Source organism: Pelodiscus sinensis, chromosome 3 (genome assembly GCF_052426305.1).
Source record: "Pelodiscus sinensis isolate ZL-2025 chromosome 3, ASM5242630v1, whole genome shotgun sequence".
In the NCBI taxonomy this organism is placed as follows: domain Eukaryota; kingdom Metazoa; phylum Chordata; order Testudines; family Trionychidae; genus Pelodiscus; species Pelodiscus sinensis.
This window is the reverse complement of record NC_143054.1, coordinates 186,188,710-186,202,139: the sequence shown is the minus strand read 5'-3', so window position 1 is coordinate 186,202,139 and position 13,430 is coordinate 186,188,710. Positions and strand designations below refer to the sequence as shown.

The following is a 13,430-nucleotide window of genomic DNA, read 5'->3' as shown; positions in this document are numbered from 1 at the left end:
ACAAGAAAAGTGTGGAAGCAGACAGAAACCAATATACCAAAATTGGTATATTAGAAATTAGACCTAATTGGTGGATAAAATAATGGACAATTCTAGCCATCATTCCTTTTTGAGGTCCTTAAAGAAAGAGACTGGGGAGAAAAAATAGCCACTGGAGTGAGCTTTACCCTCATAGCTTTTACCCCTATTATATCCTGAGAGCTCAGACCTTCTTTATCCTAATCCTGAAAGATGTTCTGACCAAACTGGACCAAATGATATCTCTGCCCAGACTAGTCTCTCATCCCAAACGTTGCCTGGGACATGAGACTGATTGGGCTTTATCGACAGAAATAATAGCTCCAGCCCATCTCAACTAATTTCTTCTCTTTTTTCCCAAAAGAACAGTAGTTACTATCTTAAGAAGTTCCCTCTTTTTAATGCAATCGAAGAGGCTGATTTTTTTTCCTTCTAAAAACTTTCTTCAGCTAAAGGGAAAGGGTGCAAGAAATGTTTTTAAAATGAGAGCCTTATTTATACTTTATATTTCAATTGCTTTTACTGTTTTTCCTTCTCTGTAATTTTAATAAAAGGATTGTTAATTGTGTGTTTGCCCTGGAACTAAGCAGGCTGAAGTCACTGTATTCCAAAACCCAAATCTTGTTTAAAACTGCTTCATTCTGGACATTCAGAATTATATTAAGACCTTGAAGTCTTTGGCACCCTTGTTAAATTCTTTACTGGTATTTCAAAATTTCCCTTTAACGACTAATATTTTTAATAGTAATAAACAAATGCGATGCATATATTAACTATTCAAATTATTCAACTTTTTTCTTTTCAGTTTGTGAAATGTGGGTATGCAGGCTCAAATTTCCCAGAGCACATCTTTCCAGCTTTGGTTGGAAGACCAATTATAAGATCAACTGCCAAAGTGGGAAACATTGAAATCAAGGTAATATTTTTCCTGTAACATTTGACCGCATTCAGGGTAGTCTTTCAGTTGTACACAGTAGAACCTCAGAGTTGTGAATACCAGAGTTATGAACTGACCAATCAATTGCATCCCTCATTTGGAACTGGAAGTATGCAGTCAGGTAGAAACAAACAAACAAAAAAAGCAGACGAAGTACAGTATGGTTTTAAGTGTAAACTACTAAAAATAAGGGGTAAGTTTAAAAAACATTGACAAGGTAAGGAAACTGTTTCTATACTTATCTCAATGAAATCGGAACAGATAAAATAGCATTTTTTTTGCATAGTGAAGATTCAAAGATGTATTAAGTCAACCTTCAGTTGTGAACTTTTGAAAGAATATCCTATTTTGTTCAGTTATGAACATTTAAGAATTGAGAACAAATTCCATTTCCAAGTATTCATACTTCTGAGGTTCTACTACAATACTTGAAAGTACTTTCTCCTTCTTTTATCGTGCCTCCTCTAGCAGTCTGTGCTGTGCTCAAGTAATGAGCTTTAGCATTTGCACCTTTTTGGAGTCATTATGTGGTGTGCAGAAGGATAGGTTAATATTAATGGAAGCTGACTGTAAGGGTCTGGGACTCTTAGATCTTGATAAAGGATTTGGGGAAATAAGATAGGATGGTGGAATGCTGATCCTTGCTATCCAGTCTCAGTACATGATTGGGACAATGATGAATCATGGATATAATAACCTATAATTGTTACTGTTTAGTATACAATTAGTTGTAGTCAAGACCATCTGAACTTGTATGAGATGCCTAACTTTGCTTGTATCTATTTTTCATTATGTTTTATATACTGATGTGCACTTTACACAGAATAGTGAGACCATCCCTGGTCTGAGGAGATGACAGTCTCAAAATGTTTTGATATTCCAGGTTTGAAAAAATTCTAATCACTAGCATTGAGTTGAAAATCTTGTTTGAGGCATGTGCAGACCTAAGTTTCTAACCCTTCTGATTGCAAAGATAGCATTTCAGATTTAAAACTGCAATGCTACTAACTTCATGAGTCTGTAGATAAAATTCATGTGTTTTCTGCTGCTGCTTGGCAAAGCTATGAGAGACAGAGTGAAATCAGCAAAATTCTGGTCAGTTTTATTCCTGCTATTTGAAATCCTATAGGCAGTTCTGAAACAGTTTCCTGCTTGTATGGCTCCATTTTCTTTCTCCTTCATTTCTATTTTAGACTAGAAGCTTTAGTGTTATGAGTAATGAGTATAATATATTTTTCAAGCCCTGCACAGTCAGTGCTGATAGCCCAACTTTGGATGATCTTTGATCATCCGAGAATTTGATTTTTGTATGAGTTGAGGCTCTGGAATAGGGTTGAGGGAGTTTCATCTATTATGTATTGATGGGTTTTTTTTGCATTTAGTCTCTTACATCACATCTCCCTTTCTAAAGATGGAATTGCTCAGGAATATTTTTAATGAAGAATGGACTCCTATTTAATTCCTAAATATTTTCTATTTTATTGTAGTTGCTATCAAACAAGGCCCACCCCCTCATCCCCCCCCCCCCCAAAAAAAAAACAGGTTGGGAGAAGCAAGCTATTCTCCTACTGATCAGTCTCTGATCTTCCTTTTTGGTGAATATGTAAGATAAATTCACTAAAAAAACACAATGAGACAGTGTGGAGACCATTTTTTCCCCTTTGGATGTTATTTTTTGCTGCTTTCTTAGAGAGATATTTTTGGCAAATAAATTATCCTAAAATGTGAATGGAACAATTCCAGCTACACAGTAAAGAGCATTCTGGCTCATTCAGAAAGACCCTTGAGCAAATGAAATTGACAAGAAGATTGTCAGTTTAGCTCTTCAAAAATATTCAGAAAAACTAGCCAAACTCAGAAATTGAATGAAATGAGCCCTAAAATGGGGTCTAAAAATAGCTTATCTCTCCCTTGCCCATTATTTTGTCTGGAAAGCAAATGAGGACTGTGGATAAGGGGAGACAGCTACATCACAGGTGCATGCATACAAAGGTGTGTTTTTTCACTGGAAAAGTTTCTCCCAAAATTCCAGCCAGTTAAAATCTGCTGAGTGAAACTGATTTTAAAACTGCTTGAAGCTGGAGTGGATACCAGGCCCCTGGCAGCTTAAACCAGTTTTACTTAACTAGCTTCTAAACTGCCTTCAGTAAGCTCTTTTTTTTTTTAAACTGGTTTGGTAAAAATGGTTGGTTTAGGGAGCCTAAACTGTGTTATGTTTCCTCTTGGTTTTGATGGATCAGAAATAGATTTTGATAGATCATCTTTAGGGATGCCTCTTTGGAATAGGTTTTGAGTGGGCGGAGAACATAGCATTCACCTTGTGTTCCTCCTGCTACTAGGGATATGAACAACTAGTTGACTGTCCGATAAGCAAATGCTTATTGGCTAGTTGACTAGCCTATCGACTATCCAGTTGCTTCCCCCCACCCCCTTGCTGCCTCTATCAGAAGAGGGGATGGTGCTTCAAAGCGGCAGTGGAGCCTTAGGCCAGACCCCGGGCTCCATGCCGCGCTGCCACTTTCAAATGCTGCATGCAGCCCAGGACTAGCTGTGAGTCCCCCAGATGACCTCAGGTTCCATGCGATGCTGCTGCTTTGTGACGCCGCGGGGAGTCCGGCGTCAGGATCCATGCGGTGTTTCAAAGCGGCAGCTCTGGGTAGAATCCCGGGGCCAGCTGGGGACTGCTCGAGTTCCCCGCTGGACCCATGCTCCCCACAGTGCTTTTGCCTTTGAAGGCGGAAGTGCCCTTATTGACTAATCGAGTAGTCGATGCAAATTGAATCAACTATTTGATTAGCCAGATAACTGAAATTTTACATCCCTATCTGCTACTGAGGGTACATCTACACTACAGCGGGGATCCATACTGTGAGGCTGATCCACCAGTGGTTGATTTACCAGGTCTAGTAAAGACCTGCCAGATCGATTGCTGATGTCTGTACTACACCCTTGATGTAAAGAGTAAGGTAAGTTGATGGGAGAGTTTCTCCTGTTGACCCCACAGTAATTTGACCTAAAGTACATTGACTCCAGCTACATTATTCATGTAGTTGAAGTTGCATATCTTATGGCTGAATATGGATTTTCTGGCAGCTGCATATGCAGAGTACTTGTCCTAATATCATTCTGATTTGTAAGTAAAGCAAGTAAACATGCCTTAATGGAGCTGATATTTTTCTTACTAGTATGCTATTGGAAGAGTTGGTGACTGAGGAGATCTGGGTTTTGATTCTGGATTAGGTCACAAGTAAAAATGGTATCCTAGTCCCTGCTTGTCCACAAAAGTATGTATCTTGCAGTGTACCACAGTGGCTGCTAATTCTTCTGGTCCCTCTCTAGCATATCAGGGTGCCGGCATGGCAGGAATGAGATTTTCAGCTGTGTAGGGATTTTGCACACATCTGCCTTCACTGTACCTTTTTCAGGTCACTGCTATTGATGTATCACTTCTCGAGCACTTGATTCAGTTAGAATTAATTAATAAATAAAAATATAAATGTATGCACATTATCAAATTGATTTCATTGGCTTTTACGTAATTCAATAGTACAAAGGAACTTGCAGGTTTCTCTTTTAGCTTAATATTTTTATAACTGTTATATTACTATTTCAACTCCAAGGGTTGTGAAAGGATGAATACTTTGAGGGAGGAAAATGGGCTGAGGAAAGCAGGGACTCTGGTAGCAATGTGTTGGCATCTGTTACTTCCAAAAGCACCACCTAGTCTACTCTAGCTCTACCAGTCACATTGTATAAAATTCCATGTTAATAGGATATATCAATAGCATATTGTAGAAAAATGGGGAATATGTGAGCCACTAAACTATTGGAAAAAGTTAATCACAAACAGAAATGGCTTCTGAGAAGCACATCAGTGTCATTGTCAGTGTTAGCTTTTAGCCTTAACTACACTACCTCAGAACACTTACATCTCTTTTCTACTTTATATCTATGTGCTTAAAATAATTTGAAAGAGGATTTCCTTTAGGCCTTTTCTGACTCTCTTGCTTCTACCTTCTTTCTTCACATTTCTTGACCTGTTGAAGTAGAATAACAAAAAGATGGTAAGTGAGGTGACCCCTGTTTGTTTCCCATTTTTTGCTGTGTGAAACATAGTATCCGTTGCATTATTTTGATGCTTTTTAATGTTTTGTCTTGTCCCACATTTTGTTTTGATTACTTAGTTTAAACGTTGTTCATTGCTTTGATTTAGTAGTAACTAATTTTCAAAGAATCATGTATATTGCTTCTGAATGTGATACGACCTATAGTTATGTAAAGATGCAAGAATAAGTCATTTTTCTATAAGATCAACATGAATTTAATGTTAACCCTAGAAAATGCTTCATCTAACAAAATAATGAAGATAGAAGATGATCATAGCTGTTCCTTTGCTTTGTCCTCTTCTAACCATGGGCAGAACAGTTTTCAGGTGTTTCTTCTTTAACTAGCGATTCTTAAATGAAATCAGAATTTTATAATTTTTTTGTGATAGAACTGATGTAGTTGTATGGTTACTTAGTGGTATGTTGATTGAGAAAGTTTAGCAAATAATGATATTCTTCAAGTTTAGGGGCTTAGGTTTCTAATTTTGACATAAATAGCCCATTCTATTTCATGACATTTTTTTTATAAAACTAAGAAAACAGATTAGGGGACTGAACTTAAAATCATGTCATAAAATTACTTTATCAGTTGCTAGTAACTTCTTAGATCATTAAAACTAAAAATAATTTAAAAATTCCAGTTTGCTTTTCATTATGTCTTACATTTGTTTATTCATGTAAACAGAGAATATGAGTCACCGTCACCTCTCAGTGATTGGTTAGCAAACTCTGCAGTAGAATATTTGGTCAAAAGCAGCTATTTCATTGTACTTAAATTTTATGATAATGAAACATACTGTTTTTCTAGATTTTATAGAAATACAGTCATTAAAAAGAGGGTGTATTTTAATTCATTTCTTTAATTATGGTGGTAAGTCAGATATTAAGGCTCTTCTGGAAAAAGATGAGAAACAAAGGTAACATTTCATTGTGCACACTTCCCTCAGAACTTGCCTATGGAAAAAGAAAGGGGTTTCTTATACAATCAGTTTAGAAATTGATTCTATAAATCACAACTGGCTAATGTATATATTTTGTATGAAGTATCATTCTGGGATAGGTTTTTTTGTTTTGTTTTAGATGCACAATAAAAGGGATATATATCAGTTTTTTAACTATCCTCTTAAAACTCTACTGGTATAGACTTTAAACCCTTTTTAATGTAATGTTTAGTGTGGTATTTCCAGTCTCTTATTTGCTTTTGCTACTTGTTCTGTATGCTTATGCAGCTCTCATTATTCCTGGTTTGGGATTGTGCATAGAAACTTCCAGCATGCATGGAAAATTTTTCTGCCAGCCCCACCTACTACCTTTTATGTGTTTGGTTTTTTTTTCATATCTTAACCTGTTCAAGTGAGTACCTGATAAAATAACCTTTGTGAATAAAAGTAACCTCAGTGAATAAAAATCTATACACACTTAGATTTCTTTATTGTTCCACTGTGACAAAATGGAGAGTAGCTTGTTAATCAGGTAAGCTTAATTTAAGAGTGTGAAGTCTTCCAAGTGTGGATTGTTTTAAAAGATCTTGTATGGGTCTCAGCCAGATTAAATATTTTGTCAGGCAAACACTACTTTTCACTCAAGTATATAACAACTAATTTCAGGGCATGGGCCATTAAGTACATATAATCAGAAGCAAGTCGGAATATTTTATATTCTTAACATCAAAAACTGGTAAAGAATAATGACAATCCTTGCAAACTGACATACAAACTTCAGTACTGTGATTTTATAGGATCTTATGGTTGGTGATGAAGCAAGTGAATTACGCTCAATGTTGGAAGTTAACTACCCAATGGAGAATGGCATAGTCCGGAACTGGGATGATATGAAGCACCTCTGGGACTACACTTTTGGACCAGAAAAACTTAACATCGACACGCAAAACTGTAAAATACTACTGACAGAGCCTCCCATGAACCCAACAAAAAACAGGGAGAAGATTGTAGAGGTATGTTTCTTGACTTGAATAAGGAAAACCTATTTGTGGTGAGGCAGAACTGATGATGGTAGTCACTAAATTGTGTCTGAGGTCACTGCTTTTTTATTTAAATATAGGAAAACCCCTCATGGTAACAGTCTTCCGTGCAGAAAACAGAAATTTATCTCAGCCCAGAATAGTCAGCTTCTTACTTTACAAAGGGCAAACAAACCTACTTAGTCCAAAGGCTAAACAGATTGGCAGTCTAATGTAAGCTTCTGTACCAGGAAACCACTGAGTCAGGCACTGACGCTCAAGTAGTTCTGCATATCTAAAGTCAGATGTCTACAGTAAAACTAAACAGACCCTCAGCTGGCACAGGCCAGTGGTGAGTTTTTAATTAGATTGTATATATACCCTTATGCTGTACCCCCAGTCCTGCACTGACTGAGCTGGGCATGTGCCTCATATAAAATAAATGACTCTTCATACTATTCCTTTTTTTAATAATTATCTCTCACAAAGTCTTGCAGTGTAGAAAAAAATAGGAATGTAAGAATAGCATAACATTTGTTGTCTTTCTGTCCCTTATTATTCCAGTATCATAGGCAGCTGTTAATGTAAATATTCAGTATAGTTTCAGATGTAGCAGAGAACATCTTGATAACGTCCTCTTTCAGAGACTTTGCTGCAGGACTAAAGTGATTATTAAAAAGATATTTTAACCGAAAACTTTCAAAGAGTCTGTAGAATGTTAGTCTTAACAGATATGAAACATGAAGTTAGCTAGTAATGTCTGTCTTATCAGATACACTCCTGACTGACTAATATGGTACGATAGACAGACTGAACAGTTCTAACACATATATTGCTTCCTTTGTGGCACGAATGTTTGAATTTCCTAATCAAGTTTCTCATCCCTTCAGATATCAAGGTGTGGTTGGTTTTTGTTTTTCTGGTTTATCCAAAGAGGGTATTGTGATTATACTATTACAAAATTATCTTGTCAGACCTCACCATAACTTCTGAAGTGTGTTTTCAATAAGCCTGTTGTTTCAGAGAATTTATTGGGGAGAAGAAGACAGTAATTTATTATATCAATTCGGAGAACTGAATATGAACAAGGGAACTGAGAGTGATTTATTTGGTGGGACGTAGCAGACTTTCTATATAAACACCTTATTGGTTTTTTGAGTGAAGTAAAAACTTTAGTGTTTACTATCTCAGCTTTTGTACTGGATGACAGCATGATAAAATTAAATTGTTCTACTTTTAAATAGTAATGTTTTAAAAAAGAATAAAAATTGTATTAATTTTTCTTATTTTTGAAGCTAGAATGAGAGACCAATTCATAATAAAATGGAAGACTGAGTTAAGAATTTCATAATATATACTGAAGCTATAATAATTCTGGTATATTTATCATGAAATCCTTAAGCAAATGACTAATTTAAATACGTTTTTATGTAAAGTCATTTTGACTGTGTGCACTTAACATATCCCGATAAATCCTAAAAGCTTATTTTGGTCTGCTTGGCTTCCGTTATTCGTCTCTGACCTTTTTTGTATTCCTCTCTGATATCATCTGTGCATCACTATTGACATAACACAGTGGGTCTGTCACTTCTCTTCATTCCTTCATTAGTGGCGTTAAAAATGGCAGCCACTTCTCTGCTTTTAATGAACTGACTGTTCATTTCTTACGGAGACTACCATAATTTTCTCCTATAAATAAATAAAACTCAGGGGTTTTAAAACTTGAAAATTCCAGCACCTATGGAGCAAGATGGAAAATGTCATGGGACAACTTTTTTCTATCTCTGGGCATCCATTACATTCCCACACCTGTAACATCCCCTTTTTGGAATTGCCCAATCGTGTCTCTTTCTGTGCTGATGGAACTGTCTCTGGTCACCCCTTACAACTCCTTTGTGTAATTTCTGGATCATTCTCTTTTCTAGCTTCCAATGCTTTATCATTGGGCTCCTGCCCTTTTTGGAGAGAGACATTGGACTGGCACCAAAACAATTTCAATAGAAGCAAAGACTTCTGTTGAGGAGAATATTCTTGTCGCTATTTGGTGATCAGATCTGTCAGATGTGGTGTGTGCCATGCATGTGGTGAGACTGCAGTTACAGATGTCAAACAAAATGAGTCTAAAGTGTCTGAAATAAGCATAGTTAAAAACTAAAACCGTGTGTGTTTTCTGCAAAAAGTATATCTTTCCCGTAATATCAGGGATATACTGGAACGTGCAAATGCAGTAATTAATCCCGTGTGCATACTCTGGTTATTGGCAGATAGATATTGTTACATACCTTTCTCACATTACAATTTTGGCTCATTTTATGAGCAGTAGAATCCTACAGATTGGGAACAGCAATAATTCTGTGTCAGCTGAGGTTTAGAAGCTCAATTTCTTGTTTTGTTTGCTGTTCTTTCCCACGCTCCCTTTTGAGGTAAAACATCATTTCTGCCTTCTAACTTACTAAACTACTGTGTTTGAGCACATTAAATCGTGGCATTTATAGTACCTTACTGCTAACCTGTGTTATCCTGCACATATCTGAATGTTCAGGGTGACTAGTTATTCTAACAAGCTGTCTTCCACATTGCATAGTTCAGTCAGTTCCACAACCTGATATTTTTATTTTTACTTCCTCCTTGATTTTCTGTCTTTCTGTATATATGGCTCATGCAAGTGTTTTAGAAAAACGTATGCTGAGCCTTCCAGTTTTTTTTGCAGTTGGCTTTGGATAATCAATTTTTAACCACACGAGATCTCACTTTTTATGCCAAGATCTCTGCAGCCATTCCCAAGTATACTGGAGTTACTTTATTTTTAAAATCCAACTAAGTGTCACAGCATTATCTGAGGGAGAGGGTGGTGCTTCAGCCCAGCAGGAACCAATTAAACAGAATGTTTAACATTCTGTTTAACCAGTAAACTTTTAAACTGGGATTTTATATCCCTAGTTTTAACTTGAAGGAAGAAATTTGTGAAAGGGGCCAGTCTTTTCATTTGAGCCATGTTGACAGCAGAGTTTTTGAAACAGTGCCAAGGAGAAGTTAGAAAAAGCCAGTGCTTGATTCATTTAGATATTTTTAAAATTAAGATGTGAAATGCCATTTTTTTCCTGGAGCTGTATGTTTTAAATAGTCAGCTGTCAGAGCATTTCTGGTTTAATCAGCCTGTAATGCTCAAAGCTACTGAAATCTTATCATTTTTTCTGTTCTGGTAAAAGCATATTGAGACAAGGGGTAGTGGCCAATCACTTCTGACTCATGGATGTAATAAACCGGGGATTTTGTTCACTCAGGCTTTCTTGCCTTCACTGTAAACAGGTAAAAAACCACTCAGTGAAGCACTGTCCTACAATGTCTGTAGAGTCTTTTTCTTTACATAGTCAAATTGTATTTAAACTTATAAGCTAAAGGCAAATTAGCAATTAACCATTAAAATACAATTATGTAGTTTAGGAGAACTAGGATGCAGAGTAAGAACTCTTTGATATTTTACTTGTATACGTTTTGATGAGTGCTGTTTCTTAGAACAGTATATGTTAGCAAGGTATAATTAAATGTGATTCATTAGCAGTGCAATTTAAACTGTGGCTAACTTTAACATATTGCTTTTTAAAAATCATCCAGGAAGTCTGTGTCTTTTATACTTGCTTATTGCAGCAGGATATTAAAATGTTTGAAAAAAAAGTTACCTTTATTTTGTGTTACATGAAATATACATTTCTTTCTTTAAATCTTATATAATTTAAGAATCCTTAGCAAGGCTTCAGAAATTTACATTACTATTTTTAAATAGCCATTTCTAGGTTCTTTACTATCTGACTTCTCAGGCTTTAGGATATGTTCACTTACATATTCAAGATTTTCTTCACAACCATACAATTTGCTTTTCTTTTTATAATGAAACCTTAGAATCTCACACAGTCTCCTCATTCCATGAGCTGGAGCTTTAAGAAAAACACCAAATATTGAGAGACTGATGATAAAATCAGGAATTGGCCACACTGTTCTATTCTGTCTTCACAAAGAACAGGAAGGCAGAGCTATAGAAAATAGCTTGCGATACTGGCTTAGATGCTCGCAGTTGGTTGCGCTGTGTGGATTTATTGTAAGGGGCTGGCCCAATTTGTTACATTTCAGCTGCATGGTCTTATTTCTATGTATTGCACAAAAAAAGTTTGAAGTAATGAGTCAAAATAGGTGAGCATCAGAAAGTGACAGGAATGTAGAGGATACAAGCACCATCAACTGCTTCCATACACCTCAGCCTCCCAGCTAGGATCTCATAAGTATTTTGGTGAGTCCAAGTAGACCTTCTCACTAGCAACTCCTTGCCCAGGAGGTGCAGACCCTCCTACAGATGAGGGCCATGGTGGAGGTACCTTGAAACTTAAGAGGGAAGGGGTTTTACTTCAGTTATTTCCTAATTGCAAAGGCAAAAGGAGGCCTTTGTCTGATCATGGATCTGTGTTGACTCAACAGCTGTCTCAAGAAACATGTTACTTTCAGTGTCCACTCTCTGGATCCAGTGAAAACCTTCTGTGGCCATGGAAGATAGAAATATGAAAGTAAGGGTGCATCTATACAGCAGGGCTTCACTCAAAATAAGTTACACAAATTGAGCTACATCAGTTGTGTAGCTTATTTTGAAATTGGGAGCATCTACACAGCACTTATTTCTAAATAGAGCGCTCTTCCTCTGACTTCCCTTACTCCTTGTACAATGAGAGTTACAGGAGTCAGAGTAAGAAGTCCTCCAGCTTGACAGTATTTTGACATTATTTTGAAATAACTGCCTGCTGTGTAGACACGGACAAAGTTATTTCAAAATAATGCTAGTTATTTTGAAATAATATTGCCATGTAGCTGTACCCTAAAGCCCTGAAAGTCAAGGGTGGTCCACTGGATCCAGAGAGGGAATGATGGAGGCCAGGGACACTGAGAGTAACCTCTGTTTTCTCAAGTTTATTATAAACTAGATTCATCCATTCACTGCTCTTCCATTCGTCCTGTCCACAGCCTCTGGATGTTCATGAAGTGCATGGTAGCTGTAGCTGCCTTCCTCAGACAAAGAAGCATTCAGGTCTGCCTTGTACCTCAGTGACTGATCCAGGGTCATATAGAGGTTCAAGTAAAGAAAACAGCATGAACCTGGTCCAAGCCACCTTTGGAGTGCTGCTCCTGTTTATAAATTAGCCAAAATTGACTTTTTCCAGTTCAGAGAATAGAGTCCTTCTGAAAATCAAACAGGACAAGGCAAGAATTACTTTGTTAGGCCTGGTATGGCTACCCCAGTGCTGGTTTGACACGCTGCTAGATATATCAGTAGCAACTCCACTTCTGCTCTGCACAGCCCTGATCTCTCCACCCGAACGCAGCTCCCTTCACCTAACTGTGTGGATGTTACATGGCTAATCTTGGAGGAGCAGGCATGTTCAGAACAAGTTTGACAGGTCTTGCTGGGTAGTAGGAAACCATCCACTGTGACTAGGGCTATCTGCCTTGCTAAATGGAAGCGTTTCTTGATATAGGCGTCTCAACAAGACCTCTTTATGACTCATCTTCCTTTCAGTCTATCCTGGATTATTTGTTCCATCTTAAACAATAGGCTTTGGCCCTCATATTTATCAAGGTGCATTTTAATAGTAATTTCTGAGAGTAACCTCTGGTTAGTGTTCTCTTATGAAATGAACTTTCTTAAAGGCCTGTCCTTTTCCCTCAGGTCTGAGAGTTGATTTTTTTTCCCCACTTCCCTCCCCTCCCCTCAAATTTAAGTCTGATTCCATCGAGGCTCGTAGGTGCTCCTTTTGAACCACTGTCGTCATGCCTTCTGAAATCAAGGCCTTTATATCAGCACTATAGTGTTCTTCAAGGACAAGGTTCAACTGTCTTCCCACCCAGTCTTCCTGCCAAAGGTGGTTTTGCTGTTCCATAGTAACCAGATCATTTTCCAACTATTCTTCTTCCCAAAATCTATCAAGAATTCAGAAAAGCAGCAGCTTAATTCATTGGAAGATAGGTATGCCCTCACCTTCTACATCCGTGGTCACCAACCAGTAGATTGCGATCTACCGGTAGATCTCAGGGGCTCTAAGAGTAGCTATTGAGCCCTCTCTGAACTGCGCACCTGCACAGTACATTTACATTAGATTTCCTCATGTAATGTAGGCGGGGCTTCAAGGAAGGGGCGGGGCAGTAGATCTTCACCTGTTCTGAGACTTAAAAAGTGATCTTGGGTGTAAAAAGGTTAGAGACCACTGTTCTACATCAAGAGGACTAAATCTTTTTGCAGATCCATAAACAACGAGAAGTCCTGTGGCACCTTATAGACTAACAGATTTATTGGAGCATAAGCTTTTGTGGGCAAAGACCCATTTCATCAGCTGTATCTTTGCCCACGAAAGCTTATGCTCCAATAAAT

General features: G+C 37.4%; 1 protein-coding gene across 1 annotated transcript in view; it reads left to right on the top strand.

The window, feature by feature from the left end:
* ACTR2 (actin related protein 2) overlaps positions 1-13,430 on the top strand; it is a 39,583-nt gene that overhangs the window by 11,938 nt on the left and 14,215 nt on the right. The window contains exons 2-3 of the mRNA XM_075925573.2: positions 824-934; positions 6,800-7,015. Coding sequence (XP_075781688.1) covers positions 824-934; positions 6,800-7,015 — 327 coding nt within the window. The remainder of the gene's footprint in view (positions 1-823; positions 935-6,799; positions 7,016-13,430) is intronic.